The 22,028-nt window shown below is 37.1% G+C and overlaps 1 protein-coding gene across 4 annotated transcripts in view; it reads right to left on the bottom strand.

Annotated features, from left to right (window-relative positions):
* The window catches only part of Wdr44 (WD repeat domain 44), a 105,723-nt gene that overhangs the window by 53,743 nt on the left and 29,952 nt on the right, over positions 1-22,028 (bottom strand). For all 4 annotated transcript variants that reach the window (XM_087599036.1, XM_087599035.1, XM_087599037.1 and 1 more), the window contains 3 exon segments: positions 18,482-18,515; positions 10,880-10,954; positions 116-761 (listed from right to left, as the gene is read on the bottom strand). In XM_087599036.1, coding sequence (XP_087455162.1) covers positions 116-761; positions 10,880-10,954; positions 18,482-18,515 — 755 coding nt within the window.

Here is a 22,028-nt window from a genome sequence, read left to right as displayed (position 1 = left end):
TGCTAGCCTGGATGACAGAAAAGACCCACTCTTATTTCTCCCTAACTCAAAGCAGAAACATTAAAGTTTCAACTCTCATGTTTCCCAACCAAAATATTTTTCAACTAATACTTGCCATCCAGATCAGGTGTTTTAAGAGCCTCAAACTCCAGGTCACTTTTCTTTTTTCTTGGTGGTGGTGCAGGTCGAGATGGAGGTGGCGGTCTAGGAGGTGGGAAATTAGTTGGTGGGGGTGGGCGTGCAGGAACAGGCTTCTTTGTACTGGCTACTATATCAGGTTCTGGAGTAAGATGCCTTGGGGGTTTGGCGGGAGCCACTTCTTCCACAGCAGCAAAATCTTTAGTAGATAGAGCATCTGAGGATGCAGGATTTACAACATCACCTTCTTTGACTTCCACTGCTTCCTTGTTCAATATTTCAGTTTCTAGTTTAGAAGCATCAAGCTGATCAGCTGAACTTACTTCAGTTAAATTATTAGTTTCATCTTCTGTCTTCTCACTCTTCTCACAGTTGTTATCAGAAGGAAAACATTTTTGTGTTTCTAGTTCAGTTTCTTCAGCTGCATTCTGACTGTCTGCCTTTCTGGAACCTTGTTGTAGTTCATGCTGTATGGCTAATAGTCCAGGTATGTTACTAAACTCTGTCCCAGCCACAGAATGACTAGCAGTGGCCTGATCAGAAAGTCCTTTTCCTTTGGAATCCAAAGAGTCATCTTCCAATTGTAGTACTTTCTGACTTTCCTCAATAATACATTCAATTATCTAATGAAAGGTTAAAAAGCAGTTTTAAAAATAATGAAGCTATTCACAAGAAAAAAAATAATAGCTAATTCAGTATGTGTCAGGCAATGTCTATAACATTTCATTGATTTTCATCTTTACAATAACCTATATGAAGTTTTGTTGCAATATAAATAAAAAATAAATAGGCAACTACCAGTTCCCATGCATTCTCACTCCACGGAGAGCCGCAAGAGCTGTGTGCTCCAGCTAGAAACAACCACTTCCATGCACTGTCTTCCTTGGTGGATTTTTACCATGCCTGACACACACATCGAGTTCCAAGGGTTGCTCTAGTGTGGCAACACCTCACGCTAGCCTTGGGCATTCTATAGCCTAGCACAATTTCCTGCCATGACTTCCCACACTCCTAAAAACCACCCTCTGGTAGTTAAAGTACAAATTCCCAATGACCCAGTAAAAATCAAGACTCAACAAACTATAACCCAACAATCAGATTTATAGATAAATTCTCAATCTACATCTACAGAATAAATTCACTGCCAATTAATAAAGATTAAAAACCACCCACCTAGACAAGATAAAAATTGTCCTAGACCACCTGGATCGGAATCATCTTCCTCAGTTGTTTCTACCTTGATTCCACTTGCTCCTTCTCCTCTCTTTTTCCTAGACTTTTTCCCGCCTACCCTTCCTTCTCATCCAATGATAGGCTAGACCCACCATGCTGCATAATGACATCATCCTACAAAGTTTCACTTATAATTTCATCATTTTACATATGAAGGAACTAAAGTATACCTGGACCAAGTGATTTGTCCAATGTTTTAGAACTAGTCAGTAATAAAAGGAGCATAAACCCTAAAAGTTTGCTTTCAGAATCTATACTCTTAAACACTATAATAATCTATGTTAATACAGTCACAAAAATTGAGTCACCCTTGTAAGGTAAAGTCATATATCTTCTTATGAAGACTCCAAATGCCAAGAGTTCATTTACATAGCGCTGCCACACTGGCTACAGCAACTCCCTGCTACCTTTAGTTAACAAAAATCCACTTAGGATAAGGGTTCAACTTGTTTCAGTCTGAACTCAAGAGTATAGGAGGAAAGCCAGCAGATGCAAGGCGATGAACATTCTTGAAAAACTCTGAGTAAGGCTTCATTCCTCAGACTGTGGACAGATCTATGAAAAAAGCTCAAACACCAGCCTTCACTGCTCTTACTCAGGTGACCTATATCCTCAAGTAATATTTAGAAGAAAACATCTTCTACCCAATCTTTTTAAAAACATTATTTATTTTTATTTTATGTACATTGGTGTTTTGCCTGCATGTGTGTCTGTGTTACAGTGTTGGGTCTTCTGGAACAGGAGTTACAGACTGTTGTGAGCTGGCATGTGGGTGCTGGCAATTGAACCCAGTACTCTTAACCTTTGAGCCATCTCTCCAGCACTCCTCTTCTACACAGTGTTGTCATCATTAACACATTAAACCCTCTGATCTACTTATCCTTCTACTGTACCAACCCTGAATAAGTTCTACTTTCTCAATTCCTCAGCTCAGTAAGTTAACAGAGTAGTCCTAGACCTATTGTGGTCAGCTTTTTTTTTTGACAATTCTACACCAAAAAACTGATAATTACTGCTATTCAGTAAGATTCACCTTTGATATCCCAGAATGTTACAAGTAATAGTTTTTCTCTGTCTTGAAATTTTAATACTAAAACTTACCTCATTTCACCATATATAATATTAACTAAGGCTCAAAACCAGTTCACCCACTAGAGCAAGTCTCCCCATCACACCTAAAAACCAACATTCAGATTTAAAAACACATCTCATGAACATGACAGAAGACTTTAGGAAAACATAAATAATGAAAAGAAATACAAGAGAACACAGGTAAGCAGGTAGAAACATTTAAAGAAAAAATACAAAAATCCCTTAAAGAATTACAGGAAAACACAACCAAACAGATGAAGGAATTGAAAAAAAAACCATCCAGGATCTAAAAATGGAAATAGAAACACATAAAGAATAATAAAAAAACACAAAAAGAGACAACCTGGGAGATAAAAAACCTAGGAAAGAGATCAGAAGTCACAGATGCAAGCATCACCAACAGAATATAAGAGATAAAGGAGAGAATCTCAGAGGCAGGAGATACCATAGGAAAAAAATGATACAATAGTCAAAGAAAATGCAAAATGAAAAAAGCTCCTAACCCAAAACATCCAGGAAACACACTAAACAATGAGAAGGTCAAACCTAAGGATAACAGTTATAAAAGAGAACAAAGATTCCCAAATTAAAGGGCCAGAAAATACCTTCAGCAAAAATACAGAAAACTTCCTTAACCTAAAGAAAGAGATCCCCATGAATATAAAAGAAGCCCAAAGAACTCCAAATAGATTAGACCAGAAAATAAATTCCTCCCACCACATAACAGTCAAAACACCAAACGCACAAAACAAAGAAAGAATATTGAAAGCAGTAGAGGAAAAGTTCAACATATAAAGTAACATAAAGGCAGACCTATCAGAATTATACCCGACTTCTCACCAGAGACTATTCAAGCTAGAAGATCCTGGACAGATGTCATACAGACGCTAAGAGAACACAAATGCCAGCCCAAGTTACTGTACCCAGCAAAACTTTCAATTAACATAGATGGAGAAACCAAGATATTCCGTGACAAAACCTAATTTAAACAATCTCTTTCCACAAGTCTAACCCCACAAAAAATAATAGATGGAAAACTCCAACACAAGAAGGGAAACAACACCTTAGAAAAAGCAAGAAAGTAATCTTTCTTTCAACCAACACAAAAGAAGATAGACACACAAACAAAATTCTACATATAACAATAAAAATAACAGGAAACGGCAATCATTATTTTTTTTTCAGAGCTGGGGACCGAACCTGGGCCTTGCGCGCTTGCTAGGCGAGCGCTCTACCACTGAGCTAAATCCCCAACCCCCAGCAATCACTATTTTTTAAATATCTCTTAACATCAATGGACTCAATTCCCCAATAAAATGACGTAAACTAACAGACTGGATAGGTAAATGGGACCCAGCATTTTGCTGCATACAGAAAACACACCTCAGTGACAAAGACAGACACTACCTCAGAGTAAAAGGCTGGAAATAAATTTTCCAAGCAAATAGTCTCAAGAAACAAGCTGGAGTAGCCATTCGAATATCAAATAAAATCAATTCAACCAAAAGTTATGGAAAAATCCACCAAGATACAGTCTCAATACCTAACATCTATGCTCCAAATGCAGGGGCAAACACATTCATAAAAGAAACTCTACTAAAGCTCAAAGCACACATTGCAACTCATAAAATAATAGTGGGAGATTTCAACACTCCAATCTAATCAATGGACAAATCATGGAAACATAAACTAAACAGATGCAGTAAAACTAATAGAATTCAGAACCAAATGGATTTAACAGATATCTACAGAACATTTCACCCTAAAAGAAAATACCTTCTTCTCAGGATCTCATGGTACCTTCACCAAAACTGACCATATAATTGGTCACAAAACAGGCTGCAACAGATACAAAAAGATTAAAATAATCGCATGCATCTTATCAGACCACCATGGACTATAGCTGGACTTCAATAATAACAAAAATAACAGAAAGCCCACATACACATGAAAGCTGAACAATGACCTACTCGATGATAACTTGGTCAAGGATTAAATAAAAAAATAAACAACTTTTTAGAATTTAATGAAAATGGAAGCACAACATACACAAACTTATGGGTACAATGAAAGGAATACTAAGAGGAGAACTCACAATTCTCAGTGCCTTCAAAATGAAAATGGACAGAGCATACACTAGCAGTTTGCAGCACATCAGAAAGTTCTAGGACAAAAAGAAGCAAGTATAACCAAGAAGAGTGGAAGAAGGTAGCAACTAATCAAAATCTGGACTGAAATCAACTAAGAACCGTACAAAGAATCAAGAAAACTGGGAACTCATTCTTTGAAAAAAAAATCAACAAGACAGATGAATGCTTAGCGAGGCTAATCACAGGGCATAGAGACAGTATCCAAATTTACAAAGTCAGAAACAAAAAGGGAAACATAACAACAGAAACCAAGGATATTTTAAAAATCATCAGATCCTACTACAAAAACCTATACTAAACAAAACTGGAGAATCGGTATGAAATGGATAACTTTTTACACAGATACCAGGTACCAAAGTTAAATCAGGATGAGATAAACCATTTAAACAGTCTCATAACCTGAAAATAACAAAAGCAGTCATTAAAAGACTCCCAATCCCCCCCCCAAAAAAAAAGCCCAGGACCAGACGGGTTTAATCCAGAAATTATCAGACCTTCAAAGAAGACATAATACCAATACTCTTCAAACTATTCCACAAAACACTACCCAATTCCTTCTACAAAGCCACAGTTATACGTAAACCTAGAACCTTAAACACAAAGAACCAACAAATAAAGAGAACTTCAGACAAATCTCACTTATGAATATTGATGGAAAAAATACTTAATAAAATTCTTGCAAACCGAATCCAAGAACACATAAAAATGATCATCTAGCTTCGTTAGACAGTCCAGAACATAACGGCCACTGTCTATGGGTTTTCTCCTTGGACACAGAAGGTTTGGGATTTAATTTTTTCCTACGTCCCTATAGCAAAATCAATTTAGTTTTCTCTGGACAATGTCATAAATGAGAATAAAAACTAGGGGATGAGTTCACTGGCTATAGGGAAGATGCATTGAAGACGGATGGTTGTGCTGTCTTCATGCTTTTTGAAGCCCACCTTAATCTCCCCTTGAAGCCGTGTTTCCATCTGGAGCTTTCTAATACTCTGGAGAAGATACTGTTTTCTTTCTTGGAGGCCAAGAGTGAGTTGTAAGCCAAGAAAAACAGATACAATTCAGGGCTTCATTATACTGCCTATCTCCTATCTTCCATCTCAATTAAAAAAAATAATTACATTTAAAAAGTTTGCCTTTCAAACTTGCATGGAAAGAAAGCATGCCTGTTGGGTGAGGGGAGGGTGTGTCTGCATGAAAACTGGACACCTTAAGGCAATAGTCTTTCAACTGTTGGAGCATTGTTTTCCTGTCCCCAAAGAAGCAGTTGCAGTGAGGGCGAGTCTTTAGAGATGTACTTTTAAAAAGATGTGCGTCCGAAGATCACAGAATTTGAGGCAAGAACGCAGACCTATGTGGAAACCCTCCTTTCTAAGAGAAGTGGAGGCAGACCCGTGCTCCCGGCTATACTGTCTTTTATGATGACTCGCTTTGTTTCTGTTATCAAAGCAAGGTGTAAATGAGCCCAGAGTCTGAGGCCTGGCTGGTGATAGTATCTGTTATCAGACAGTTTTGGGCTCCCTGCCTGCATCTAGCACTTGATTTTTTGTGTGTGTGTGATCTTTGGGAAGTTGTTTGTTCTTGCAGAAATCCAAGGACTCGCTTGAAAAATAAAAGCAAATGCCAATTGTTTAAAAAAAAAATGATCATCTATCATGTTCATTCCAGGGATGCAGGAATGGTTCAAATTAAAGAACTCCATCAATGTAATCCACTATATAAACAAACTCAAGGAAAAAAAATCACATGATTAACTAATTAGATGCTGAAAAAACATTTGACAAAATTCAACACCCCTTCATGATAAAAGTCTTAGAAAGATCAGGAATTCAGGGCCTATATCTAAACATAGTAGAAGCAATATATAGCAAACTAGTAGTGAACTTTAAACTAAATGGAGAGAAACTTGAAGCAACCGTACTAAAATCAGGGACTACATAAGGCTGCCCACTTTTCCCCTAACTATTCAATATAGTAGAAGTCCTAGCCAGAGCAATCAGACAGCAAAAGGAGATCAAAAGGATACAAATTAGATAGCAAGAAGTCAAAATATCACTATTTGCAGAGGATATGATAGTATAATTATGTGACTGGAAAAGTTCCAGGAGACAACTACTAAGCCTGATAAACAACTTCAACGAAGTTGGTGGATATAAAATTGACTCAAATAAATCAGTAGCCTTCCTCTACTCAAAGGATAAACAGGCTGAGAAAGAAATTAGGAAAACAACACCTTTCACAATAGTAACAAATAATATAGAATGTCACAGTGTGACTTTAACCAAGCAAGTGAATGGTCTATATGACATGAACTTCAAATCTCTGAGGAAAGAAACTGAAGAAGATCTCAGAAGTTAGAAGGAGGATCTCCCATGCTCATAGATTGGCAGGATTAATATTGTAAAAATGGCCACCTTGCCAAACACAGTTTGCAGATTCTATGCAATCCCCATCAAAAATCCAACGCAAATCTTCAGAGTTAGAAAGAGCAATTTGAAAATTAATTTGGAATAACAAAAAAAAGAACATAGCTAAAATTATGCTCAATAATAAAAGAAATTCTAGGGTATTCACCATCCCTGACCTGAAGCTTTATTACAGAGAATAGTGATAAAACTGTATGGTATTAGTACAGAGACAGGCAGGTCGATCAGTGGAACAGAATTGAAGACACAGAAAATAACCCACACACCTATGGACACTTGATATTTTACAAAGGACCTAAATCCTTCTAGTGGGAAAAAAGATAGCATTTTCAACAAATGGTGCTGTTTCAACTAGTGGCCAGCATATAGAAGAATGCAAACTGACCCTTTCTTATTGCTCTGTACAAGGTACAAGTCCAAATGGATCAAAGACCTCCACATAAAACCAAATACACTCAAACTATTAGAAGAAAAAATGGGAAAGAGCCTCAAACACATGGGCACTGGGGAAAATTTCCTGAACAAAACACCAATGGCTTAGGCTGTAAGATCAAGAATCGACAAATGGGATCTCATAAAACTACAAAGCTTCTGTAAGGCAAAGAACACTGTCATTAGGACAAAATGGCAAGCGATGGATTGGGAAAAGATCTTTACCAACCCTATGTCTGACAGAGGGCTAATATCCAATATATAGAAAGAACTCAAGCAGTTAGACTCCAGAAAATAAAATAACCCTATTAAAAATGGGCTACAGTGTAGAGAGCTGCGACGTGCCACGCCTCAAAAATGGCACTGGTTTCCACCTTCCACCCTCCCAAAGGTGAGCGCTCCTTGCAGTAAACAAGTCCTTATTTGGCTAGGTCTGCCTGGCCCACTAGCTTCCGCATAGTGACAGCCTATCTACATGACCCACGTGGCTTGCTAGGACTGGCCAGTGCTAGCTATTTAAGTGTGGTGCAGTGCGTTCCCCAGGAAGAGAGAGTCGGAAAAGAGAAGAGAGAGAGTCAGAAGAGAAAGAGTCAGAGAGAGAGAGTCAGAAGAGAGAGAGACAGTAAGAAGAGAGAAAGTCAGGAGGGAGAGAGTCAGAAGAGATAGAGGTGGGCTGGAGAGATGGCTCAGCGGTAGAGCACCCGACTACTCTTCCAGAGGTCCTGGGTTCAATTCCCAGCAACCACATGGTGGCTCACAACCATCTGTAATGAGATCTGATGCACTCTTCTGGTGTGTCTGAAGACAGCTACAGTGTACTCATATATAATAAATGAATAAATCTTTAAAAAAAAAAAGAAGAGATAGAGGTCAGAAGATTGTATCAAGGTTCCTGAGTAAAACTGCTTGAAGAAGATCTCCTGTGGTCCTGTCTTCCTTGCTGGTCGAGTTTGGGCGCGGCACTACAGAACTAAACAAAGAATTCTCAGCTGAGGAATATCCAATGGCTGAGAAACGCCTAAAGAAATGTTCAATATCCTTAATCATCAGGGAAATGCAAATCAAGACAATCCTGAGATTCCACCTCACATCAGGCAGAATGCTTAAGATAAAAATCTTAGGTGACAACAGATCCTGGTGTGGATGTGGAGAACGAGGAACACCCCTCCATTGTTGGTGGGATTGCAAGCTGGTACAACCGCTCTGGAAATCAGTCTGGTTCCTCAGAAAATTGAACATTGCACTACCTGAGGACCCAGCTATACCACTCCTGGGCATCTACCCAAATGATGCTCAAACTTATAACAAGGACACATGCTCCACTATGTTCATAGCAGCCTTATTTATAATAGCCAGAAGCTGGAAAGAATCCAGATGCCCTTCAACAGAGGAATGGATATAGAAAATGTGGTACATTTACACAATGGAATATTACTCAGCTATCAAAAACAATGACTTTATGAAATTCGTAGGCAAATGGTGGAAGAAGAAAATATAATCCTGAGTGAGGTAATCCAATCACAGAAAAACACACATGGTATGCACTCATTGATAAGTGGATATTAGCCCCAAAGCTCAGATTACTCAAGATACAATCCAAAGACCACATGAAGTTCAAGGAGAAGGGTGACCAAAGTATGGATGCTTTATTTCTTCTTGGAAGGGGGAACAAAAATATTCATGGGAGAAGATAAGGAGACTGCCCCGCCTGTGGATCTAGCCCATATACATACAGCCACCAAACCTACACAATATTGCTGATGCCAGAAACTGCATGCTGACAGGAGCCTGATATAGCTGTCTCCTGAGAGGCTCTGTCAGAGCATGACAAATACAGAGGCAGATACTCACAGCAAACCATTGACCTAAGAACGGGGTCCCCATCACAGGAGTTAGAGAAGGAGCTAAAGGGGTTTCCAACACCATAAGAACAATAACAACAAACCAGAGTTCCCAGGGACTAAACCACCATCCATTGTGTTCACGTGGACAGACCCCATGGCTCCACCTGCATGTATAGCAGAGGATGGCCTTGTTGGGCACCAATGGGAGTAGAAATTCTGGGTCCTCAGTGTACTAGAATATTGGGGCCGGGAGGCAGGAAGGGGTAGGTGGATGGGTGGGAGAACACCCTCATAGAAGAAGGAGAAATGGAGGAGGGGATTCCTGGAAGGGTAATTGGGAAAGGGAATAACATTTGAAATGTAAATGTATTTTAAAAATCCAATAAAAGTATATTAAGAAATAATAAAATAAACCAAAATTATTAGCTTATTTATTTACACTCCAAATGCTGACCCCCTCCTGGTCCCCTCTTCATAGAGTCCCTTTTCCCTACCCCCCTCTCTTTCACCTCTAAGAATGTGTCTTCCCCCCCACCCCGGCTATTCCCTAACTCCAGTATGTAGTGCTGTGTGCACTACATACAGAGAACAGCTAAGGATACCCTCTGTCTTCCTCCATCACTCTACCTTATTCATTAAAGACAAGTTATGTTGCTGAGGCAGAACACTCTATGGGATCAACCCGTGTCCATCCTTTCACTCTTAAACCAAATCACACCCAGTCATGACCAGCATTTTTATATAGGTTCTGAGTATTTGAATTCAGTTCCTCATGTTTAAACAGTAAGTGCTTTTGCCCACTAAGACATCTCCCCAAGCCCCAAATCTGTATCTCTCCTTTGTGAACTAACTTCTGAAGCTTCACAGCACCAATTGTTTAAAAGATACTATGAACACAATTAGCACAAGATCCTCCTGGTACCTCTGACTCCTAAAGATATCATAATTTGCTACAATGAGCCTTTCATTATCTGTATTTTGTTGTTATTTGGAGATGAGCCTAACTATCCCTGTCTGTCCTGGAGCTTGCTATATAGATCAGGATGACCTCAAACTCCTAGAGATCAGGCTGCTTCTAGCTCCCAAGTGCTGGGATTAAAGATGTGCAGCACCACATTTAGTCAGCTTGTGTAACTTTTAATAGTAAACTCATGATTAGGAAAGCCTAAACCAGTAGTTACAACCATATTTTGCTGTTGGTGTTACTGTATTGATTTTTTGAGACAGAATCTCCCTTTGTAGGCCTCGTTGATCTAGAACTCATTAGGAAGAATACAGAGATTCTCCCACTTGCTAAGATTAAAGACTAGTGTCATAGTACTTAGCAGCCATATTAAACAATCAAACAATTGTTTCAAGGATGAATTACCAAGTAGATAATGATATGACTTCTAAAAAGGCCAATGTTCTTGCACCATAAAACTGAGAGATGCGAAACCATGTCCTAAACAAGTAGTATGTGTAGAATAGTATGCTTAAACAATACAGAAACCATTCTATTCTAAATATATCATATAAATTTGATGTCCCCTACAAACTAAAGTTGACATTATATCTTTCCAACCTTTTTAGATACATCTTGTCTCAATTCTTGTACAGGGGACTCATTTCCAGCTTTGTTTCCTGTATTCTTTGTTTCCTGTTGAAAGGAAGAGAAGACTTTCTTTAAAAGTTTGCTCAAAAAGGGTGGAAAGGGGGAAAATACAACATTAATAAAGCAAAGAAATCACGAAAATGTCCCTTACAAACTAAAATAAAAAAGTAATACTAATCACAGCAAAGAAATATAAAAGGTACCCACGGATGGTACACCACTATGATTTGCAAAAAAAATAAATAATAATAAGCAAATTTATAATTTTTCACTTTTAAATGTTAAAATTAAGCCTATCTTTTAGCAAAGGTTTATTTTTTAATATGTATCAGTGTTCTGCCTGCATGTGCATGTATATGCAAATGTATAGTCCTAAAATATAAGCTGATGTGTCTGTATAATATATTTTCATGTTTGACTATTTGGTACTGGACAACCAACTAGTACTCTTCCCTATAAAAGAATATTTGTCCCATTTTCAGCATTTCTTAGTTTAGTACAGTTTTTAATGTAGAGCAGAGCCTTGTGGAAAGGAAGTATTTTTTAATGTATTTATTAATTTACCTATTTTTAAATGTAATGTGTATAACTGTTTTGTCCACGTGTACATATATACACTGTGTGCATACATGATTCTATGGAACTGGATGATGACTAGTGGCTGTAGGCTGTCATATGCCTGCTGGAAATCAAACTTGGGCTCACTATGAGAACAAGCTCACTTAACCACTGAGCCATTGTTACGGCTCCAGGTTAGCTTTAAACGAAAGAACAAATCAAAACTTAGTAAACAGAACTTGAACGAAGATAGAGGATATTTGAAATAATCATCTTTAATAGTTAGCACAATTGAAAGAGGTGAAGGGTCTTGCAACCCCATAAAAACAACAATGCCAACCAACCAGAGCTTCCAGGGACTAAGCCACTACCCAAAGACTATACATGGACTGACTGACCCACGGCTCTAACTGCATAAGTAGCAGAGAATAGCCTTGTTGGGGCACCAGTGGAAGGGAAAGCCCTTGGTCCTGCCAAGGTTGGACCACCAGTGCAGGGGAATGCTGGGGGGGGGGGTAAAGGGGTGGATAGGGGAACACCCGTTTGGGGTAGGGGGTGGGGATGGGGGCTTAAGGACAGGAAACCAGGAAAGGGAATACCATTTGAAATGTAAGTAAAGAAATATATCTAATAAAAAAATGGGATATAACCTAAAAAAAAAGCACTGTCAATTCTATCAATTTAAAGTATTTTAATTCAATTATATTCCAAATGTTTATTATCTAGTAAATCAAAAACATTTTACAACATAATTTAACAGAAAATTTTCTCAGTTAAGCTAAGTAAAAATATACACGAAAACATCCTAGGCCACGATTTGATTTGTTTTCATTAATATACACAACGACCCTAAGTTAATACTCTTACACTGACAAAAAATTCTAGGTAGTAATTAGATTTCTATTTTATGTGGCTTAACAATATTTTTTGGACTTTGGACTTTGAATTTAAAAGGTAGCAAGTTGTTGTGTCAAAAGTCAAAAGAGGTCATATGGTACCAGCCAAAAGACCTAATCTCCAGGAAAGGGAGTTAATCAGAATGCTTCTTAGTAAAACCTAAGCACATATAAGTCAATGATATTTTTCACTGGGAGAAACATCACAGTAGTTAACTACATGTAGACTTAGATTCTTTTGATAACATATCAGGCTGTGAGGATAAGACAATGGATGTAAGACATGTGACATGACAACATCACCCAGTTAGCTAGACTTGAGTCTTCAGTATCTTCTTCTTATGGGGTGGGGATGTTCATTACTGAAACACAAAACTTACTAAATTCCAGCTTTCCCAATATCATGCAATTCCTCTAACCCCTATGTATCACAGTATCAGAAACATACTTTCATAAAAGGCACAATTCATGATTCACATTTTAGTCATCCATGTAGATATTATGCTCCACTTGTGTTGGCTAATAGAGTTGCTTATACTTTCTCCATGGTCTTTAATTATATGATTGAACATTTTACTTTTAATATGCTGCTCCCAGTTCATCCATAAAATCTGTTCTATTTCCCTCTCTCAGGACTATTTGTCCACTACCCAGTCCCTTCCTCTATACCTAATCTCTCTATGGTTACAGATTGCAGCTTGGTTATCATTTATTTAATAGCTAATATCCACATATAAGTGGATACATACCATATTTATCTTTCTGGGTCTGGGTTACCTTACTCAGGATGATTGACCAGAAATGGAAGGATCAGGTAGTGATGGGGAAAAGAGATGTGTTTGAGGGAGGGAATGCAGGGGAAAACAGCTAGACTTGAGGTGCATTTGGTGTTATGGAAAGCTAGCACAGTGGAAACTTTCTAAAAACATGAAGGCAATCCTAATGAAGTTTCCAAATAATGAAGGAGACAGAGTCTTAACTAGCCATCTTCTGTCAGCAAACAAGGCTTCCTGTACCAGGACTGGGTTATATCTGATTGAGTTGTTGGCCATCGAAATCCCCAAGCAAACCAGGCTGTTGCCACAAAAGGTTACTCTCCATAAACTGTCACCAAGGATCCACCCACAGAACTCACTGAACATGAAGAGGTCAATCTGGTGCCTTCACCCCTACTTTCTGGTTTCATTGTACAGGAAGATACACTGCCGATTACCAAAAGTGTAAAATAAAAGCCAACCCAGCCTCAAAACCTTTGTTCTACAATGCTGCCCTGCCAGGAAATTATGTTAGAGAAATAGTAGCACAAAGCTTGAGAAAATAACCAACCAATGTTTCATTTGACTTAAAGCCCACTCCATGAGATGGAACCTATACCCAACACCTCTTGGGTTATCAAGAAGCAGCAGCCTAGGTTAAAACCAAATAATACTGGTTTAAAAAGTAGTGATAAAATGACTCCTAATGATATTCTGCCATACTCATACCATAAGTGCCTTATTCAGCCGTCATCAAAGAACCTTCTTCTTGCAGCAGATGGGAACAAATTAAGAGTCCACAGCCATAAAATATGTGGAGAGAAAAGCCTTAGGACCCACATCTCTAAATGGGATGTCTCCATCAAGTCCCTCCACTCAAGGCTCGGGAAAGCCATAAAGAAGGAAGTAGAAAAAGTGGAAGAGCCAGGAGAACGTGGCCCTCTAAATCAACTGTGAAAGGTTCATAGCAACTCAGAGAGACTGAAGCCGTAAGCATTGAGCATACAGGAGTCTGCACCATGTTCTTTGTGTACATAGATTATAGCTTTCAGTTTAGTGTTCTTACGGGTCTTCTGAGTGGGTGAATGAGTGGGTCTCTGATTCTTTTGCCTTCTCTTGAGCTCTTTTCCTTCTTCGGTTTGCCTTGTTAACTAACATCCACGTGACAGTTTTGTTTCATCTTATTATATTATATTTTGTTTTTGTTTTGTTGTTATCTCAGAGAACCCCACATTTTCTAATGAGAGATAGAAAGGTAGTGTAGCTAGATATGATGATATGGAGGGAAAACTGTAATCAGAATAAATTTTAGGAGAAAAAAATCTATTTTCAATGAAAGAATGCAAAAAAAAGTTTGTGAAAACTCATTTTCACAATTACTTTGTCCAAAACTGAATCATCCATACTCACAGAAATAGTTTTTATTTCTATGTTATTTATGAAAGAACAGTAATATAGGCACCAGGTACCGCACCTCACACCTGTCACCTCAGTATTTCAGAGGCCAGAACAGGGGTTTTGTTGGCAGTACAAGGCCAGCCTTGCTACACAGTTCCTGGATGGATATAGAACATTAAGCTACAAATAGTAAATATATAAAAAGAAATTCAGAAGGCATCATGAATTGGAAGGTGAGCAGGAAAGGGTATTTGGGAGGTTTTGGAGGATGGAAAGGGAGAAACACTATCAGTATAATCTCAAAATTAAAAAAAATGATACATTCATTAATTCTGTTGACTCCCAGTTTTTCTTAGTGAAGAGGTAGATATTTAATATAGATTAGAATTACAAAAACTTCTATTAACTTTCTGCTGAGAAAATAAAAAAAGAAACAATTCTTTTTTTTATTGACTGACCTACAGATTTTATTTGACTTTATCATTTTTCTTTCTTTTTTTTCTTTTTTTCTTTATTAACTTGAGTATTTCTTATTTACATTTCGATTGTTATTTCCTTTCCCGGTTTCCGGGCCAATATCCCCCTTCTATATGGGTGTTCCCCTCCACATCCTCCCCCCATTACCATCCTCCCCCCATTACCGCCCTCCCCCCAACAATCACGTTCACTGGGGGTTCAGTCTTAGCAGGACCCAGGGCTTCCCCTTCCACTGGTGCTCTTACTAGGCTATTCATTGCTACCTATGGGGTCAGAGTTCAGGGTCAGTCCATGTATAGTCTTTAGGTAGTGGCTTAGTCCCTGGAAGCTCTGGTTGCTTGGCATTGTTTTACATATGGGGTCTCGAGCCCCTTCAAGCTCTTCCAGTTCTTTCTCTGATTCCTTCAACGGGGGTCCTGTTCTCAGTTCAGTGGTTTGCTGCTGGCATTCGCCTCTGTATTTGCTGTATTCTGGCTGTGTCTCTCAGGAGAGATCTACATCCGGTTCCTTCTTAATGGCTTTTATATCTACCCGTCCATTCCTTTCAATGTTATTTCCAATGTCTCTTTGTCAGAGGCAGAATAATCTCAAAAGGTGACCTTGAGCTACATAGTGAGACCTTGTAACAAACACACACACACACACACACACACACACACACACACACACACACACGAACAGAAACATAGGCTAGAATAAGTGTGACATACAAAGTGACTCCTATGCCCTGCTTTAAAATGTTAAAGACTAAAATTCTTAGCTTGCTGTCTAAGGCTCATCACAACCTACTCTATTCTTTCAACCTTGTATCACTGAAGCTTCTACAGATGTCACACTAGTTAAGTGTCTTGAATGCTTCCAGCACATGCTTCCTTTACATATTAGTTCATACTGCTGTTACCTAACAGAATACCCTGACAACAGTCCTCTACCTACCCATGCAATGTCCCAATTTTCTAATCTTAGCACAAAGTCTATCTTCTTTTTTAAAAGTGTTTTTTTTTATTTCCTCATTTAACAGTGCTCTCGTGGTTGCTACATTGTGTTCTCCTTCCTCCAACCTTCCTGATATACTCAGCATTTAGTCTGTTCTACAAAAGCCAAGGCCATTTTATCCCTTTCCATAGATAGCTATAATGTGAGACTGTAAAATTACCACAAACCAGGACCTTTATTTGTACCATTTGAGATATTTGGAAATGAGAAGCTGGAGAAAAGTCAGTATTGAAAGCACTATGTGCTTTCCCACAGGGTCAGACTTCAGTTATCTGCACCCACATCTCGGTGGCTCACAGCTGGCTGTAAACTAACTCCATGGGATCCAATGCTCTCTTCTACCCTCTGTGGTATATACAGAGACAGATATACATATAAAACTAAATCTTTAAAAAGGATACCTGTAGATATGTCCCATATATATAAAACATACTAGTAGCCTCAGTGCACGTATATCATACGCTACTAAGTAATGAAAATGAACACAAAGCTGATGAATGCAACAAGACTGATGCATCTCAATACTTTCAGCTAATTTCATAGGGGCATATAATTTTATTTATAGACTATCTTCAAATGACAAAATTACAGAGATGAAAAACAAATTTGAAAACGATGTGAGTTGTTGGTAGCATGCTAAATATAAAGTGGTACACAAAGCAGGTGTTGATGACACAGTTCTGCATCTTGGTTGTGGTAGCTACACAGGCATACACACAAAAACTACTGGGAAGATTATACGTTCACACTGTACCAATGTCAAATTCCTGGTTTTCACACGGTTCTATGATTAAGTTATAACCACTGGAGAAACTGGGTAAAGGATAAATAAGGCCTCTTCCTACTATTTTGTAGTTTCCTGTGACTCCATACTTATTTAGAAATAAAAAAGAAGGGAATAATACCCAATCTCATATTTATTTACTAAAAATACATATGTGCTATCTATTTTTAATCAAGTGAGAAAAATCGTTAATTACTGGAATAAAGTAGATTCTCCAAACCTATTTTAGAGTCAAGTGACTTGAAAATCCTACAACCATAAAATGCATCACTTCTAGATAGGAAGACTAGGACAAAGGAGATGAGGAATAAGAAGAAAGGCTATTTCCACCATGTATCTTCTGCTCTGAGGACATTTAAACAAACAAACTATTATACATATATATATATATATATATAAAACTTTTAAACATGTTTATGGAAATATTAAGTACAAATATTCTATAAAATACAAGAATTATGATAAACTCTTTCTTAAGCACCTAGTTTAAGAAAAGAACATTTAAATCTTTTGTATATTGTTATCATTTTTCTTTATAGTCTCTCATTCTGAGAAATGATAGCCTAAATTATGTTTATCATTACTTTGCTTTCTTTCCAGTTTGACCACAATTATTTCCTTTCATTCTTTGTTTGTTTGTTTGTTTGATGTCTCATGTAGACCAAGATGGCCTTAAACTCACTATATAAACAAAAATGAGTTTGAATTTTTGATTTCCCTGCCTCCACATCCCTAGTGCTGTGCTTATAAGCATGAAACATCATGCTTGTTTTTTATGGGGTGCTAAGGGAATTGAACCAAAGGACTGAGGCAAATCCCTTCATTATATTTGTAAATACTATATTCATTTTTGTATGCTTTTGAACTTAACATAATAGAATCAAAGTATATATAATTTTCTGTTCCTTGTACCTCTAATCAACACTCTGGTGTTTGAAACTCACTTGGGTTTTGTGTATAATTAATTTTTATTTCTTCAAAATCTTCTACATAATATACTACATACACACAGACACACACACACACACACACACACACACATACACACACTAAATGTAGAGATGTAGAGCATGGTCAAGATTATACATACAAAACATATAATACAAATATATAAATACTTATAAGTAAGTAAATTTTCTTGATTATATTCTTGCATGTAAAATAGGTGAGTGTTCAGAAACAAGATGTAGCTCAGTGATGGAACAGTTACCTAGCATGTGTTAGGCTCCAGGTTTGATAACCAGCATCAAAAGACCAAACAAAAATGACTCCCGATGACATACTGTCACAATATTTTCATTTAAGTATAAGGCTAGGATTAATTTTTATGTGTACTAATAGTGTCAAAATATGTGCCCATAAGAACCATATAAGTGTTTTGGTTATTTTTTTTCTTTTTTAAAACACTAGGGTCTGAACTTCAGGCTTTGTTTATACTAGGCAAGTACTCCATCATTGTTATATACTTAGTCCTTTATAGTTTTCTTTTATTTTTAAGACTATAAATCAAATAAAAATTAATGAAATTCTAAAAATTATATATATACATATATATACTTAAAGCACAATACTCACTGAGGTATTTATGGGATATCTAACTAATTGGTAAATTAAAAGAGTAGAAAGAGAATGTTGTTGGAGAAAAAGTTTTTAAAAAAGGTAACAAGAAGGTCACAAATGCCTAAATCTGTGAGAAAGCACGACTCACCTTGAATGATAAAAGTCCAACTTTTCCTGGAGACCTGTTCAGAAACAAAAGAAGATACTGAATAGAAGAAATAAGAAAGACTTCTACATATTAATAAAGGCATTTTAAAAATAGGAATATATTTTGTTACTGGAAAGTCTTGTTTTTACATAACAAAATCTGGAAAACAGAAGCTATTTGTCTTCGTGTGTGTGTGTGTGTGTGTGTGTGTGTGTGTGTGTGTATACATATATGTATACATATATATGAAGCCTTGTCCATAAGAAACATTGCAACTCCGTGATAAACTTCCTCAACATGATTTTGATAAATGTGAAATTGTGAGTTAAAAGTATAAAAGCTTCAAATTTGGGGGATGCTTTTAGGTTGCCACCCAGAACACCACACTAATTTATGCTCTCCCTGCTTTAAGAATGCCTAGTTACCTTTTCCAAAAGTGAGTACCATCTTTGTCAATTTGTTAAGCAAATATATATATTATTTTTGTCTTACATTATACTTCTTTAATTTCTATCATGGTTGAAATTTTTCATGTGCTAGTCATATTGATTTTGGAGAAAAAATCATTTTTGTTTTGACCTCAGTTATTCTACTGAGGCAAACTCTACTCTTACCTAAGCCAAAATCAAATTCTACTGGCTCAAAAAACGAAAACAAACAAACAAACAAAACAAAAAAAAAACCAAAAACGTGTGTTGATAAAACGACTCTTTTTGAAATCCATGTGTATTTATTTACATCTCAAACCTACACCCCCTCACACAGACCCTCCCCTTTTCCTCTGAGAGGGGTGGGGCCCTTCTGGGTATCACCCCACCCTGGCACATCAAGTCTCTCAAAGTAGGCTCATCCTCTTCCAATGAGAATAGACAAAGCAGCCCTATTAGGGAATAGATATCAGTCGGGCTACACCTTTAACAAAGAGCCTCTGCTCTAGTTGTTATGGGTCTGACTCTTAATGACATTCCGCTATTCTCATAGATTGGTGCCTTGTTCAGCCCTTATCAGAGAAGCTTCCTGATAGGAACAAATATAGAAACTCCAGTCAGACATTATACAGAGAGTGAGAGATGTTGGAACACTCACGTAAATAGGATGTCTCTATGAAATTCCTCCCCTCAGGCCTCAAGGAACCCCATAAATGAAAAAGCAAATAGTGTAAGAGCCAGGGCCTTGTAAATCGATGTGAGCAAAGCTCATATGAACTCAGAGAGACTAAAGCAGCATGCCCAGGGGCTACACAGGTCTGCACCAGGTCCTCTACACTTAAATTATGGCTTCTAGTTTTGTTTTTTATGTATCTTTATAGGATCTCTGAGTGCTCAAAATAGTCGGTCTCTGATCCTTATTGCTTCTCTTGGACTGTTTTCTTTCTGTTGGCTTGCCCTTTCCAACTTTGATGTGATAGTTTTTGTTTTATCTTATATTTTAATTTTGTCCCTTGGAAGCCTGTTCTTTTCTAATGAGACAGAAAGAGAGTGGATCTCAATGGAAGGGGAAGTGGAGAGGAACTGGAAAGAATAGAGGGAGGGGAAACTATAATCAGGTTATATTATGCAAAAAAGAATCTATTTAAATAAAAGACAAAAATAATGAAAAAATACTCTAACCTTGAACATAGACTACTTTAGATACAGTAATTTCAAAAGAATCTCTCAATCCTCATCTTTTCGTTTTCTCCAAGTAAGAACAGTTTAATATTTGCTTCAATACACAATTGAACAAATATATTTATGGCCACTAATTATTTTACCTCAGTGCTACATGGCAACAGTAAATAATTAACATGTCATTCCTGGATTTTGAAAAATAAAATGCAATGATCACAGATGATACAGCTTTGTGTTGAAAGACAGCTTCAAAGCCAAGCCGAACCCATTTAATTACAGTGTGTCTTGGGGCAGACAAAACAAAAAAAAGATGAAAAGACTAGGTGACTTTTCCTCTAAGTCATATTTAAAGGCAGAACCAAACTACCATGTTCTTTATATGCCAAATTTAGATGATGTTATTATAGAAATGTTCAAAATTTAGTGGAAAACTAAATTTCTTTCAAGGAACACTAAATCCTGTCACTGAACAAACACTTAGAGAATACCACTAAGTGCGAGGACTAGAGATAAGAAGATGAAGTAGACATTTGTAGTTACTAAAGTTGTTTAAAAAAATAAACAACGCAAAATTAGATGTCATAAACAGTGCCCATTTAACTACCAGTGTCTGGTCAATATAAAATTGTGTTAACAAAGGACCATTTCCAGAAATAAAAGCAGGCTTTGTTTTCTTAAGAAAAGGACTTGCTAAAAAAAAAAAAAGAAAGAAAAGAAAAGAAAAGGAAAGGAAAAAAAAAGAAAAGGACTTGCTACATAGTCCAAAGTCAAAAGATTTTCCTGCCTCTGTCTCCTGAATTGTTGGATTATATGTGGTAAGTTGACAGTTATTTGGTTCTCTAGTCAAACCTATATTGCTGTATAATAAAATCCTGCATATATAAAGCTGGTTAGAACTGGGGGTACTATTTTAACTCCAAAGAAATAAATAAAGATCGATTCTATATAAATGGATGTTTAAATCAAGCAAGTACAATCAAACAAAAACGAAGACTCAAATTTCCATGTATCACAAAACAAGAAAGGAGAGGTACACACCTTTAATAGACTTCTAAAACCAAGAAAATTTAAGGTGTTTAAAAACAAAACCAAAATAACTAAACCCCACATAAAATACAGAAGGGAGAAAATTGTGTTTATCCAGAATCCTTGTACCTGGAGAAATTTGACCAGGTTCTTTAGCTGGCTGTATCCTCTAGAAATAAAAAAGCTATACTTAGTTAGCTCTTGTATGCAATACATTTCTGGCTATTGAATCACAGAATCGAAGTTATTGGCTAGTTGTTGACATTCATGGAGCTATTCCAGATTATGCAGAGTAACTACTTCCTCTTGAGAGACAAGGGACATAGTAAAGTAGTCTGTTAAGCAGGCTAACTTTGTATGATCACTGTTCTATGACACCCGGTGTGCGATCATATCACTAATGATTCAGTTTCTGGTTTGTCCTCTTCAAAAGGGGAAAAAAAACATTTACTTTGGACTGATGTGAAGATTCAATCTGAGTACATGAAGACAACATAGTACATGCAGTTTCGTCAGCAACTTTGAATTACTCTACATTTTTCCGTGGTGTTCTGGCAGCTATCAGTAGTAAGGAGCCAAAAATGGATTTCTGAAAACAAAAAGAGTACTCTGCAGCCTATAAAACTCATATAAAGAATAACATTCCAAATGTAAATAAAAAATACTCAAGTTAATAAAAAAATAAATAAAAATCTCATCTAAAATGAGTGGAAAAAAATAGATTACACTGAGCTGGTGATTAAAATGAAGTCTTACCAATAGACAATATTATTAAACAAAAGCCTGGTAAACCAAAACACTCACGTTTTTTTTTTCCTTTTCTTTTTTTCGGAGCTGGGGACCGAACCCAGGGCTTTAGGGTTGCTAGGCAAGCGCTCTACCACTGAACTAAATCCCCAACGCCTTAAAAC

Source organism: Rattus norvegicus, chromosome X (assembly GCF_021556685.1).
Source record: "Rattus norvegicus strain SHRSP/BbbUtx chromosome X, alternate assembly SHRSP_T2T, whole genome shotgun sequence".
NCBI classification, from domain to species: domain Eukaryota; kingdom Metazoa; phylum Chordata; class Mammalia; order Rodentia; family Muridae; genus Rattus; species Rattus norvegicus.
The sequence above is the reverse complement of the archived record's forward strand: the minus strand, read 5'-3'. Positions and strand labels throughout refer to the sequence as shown.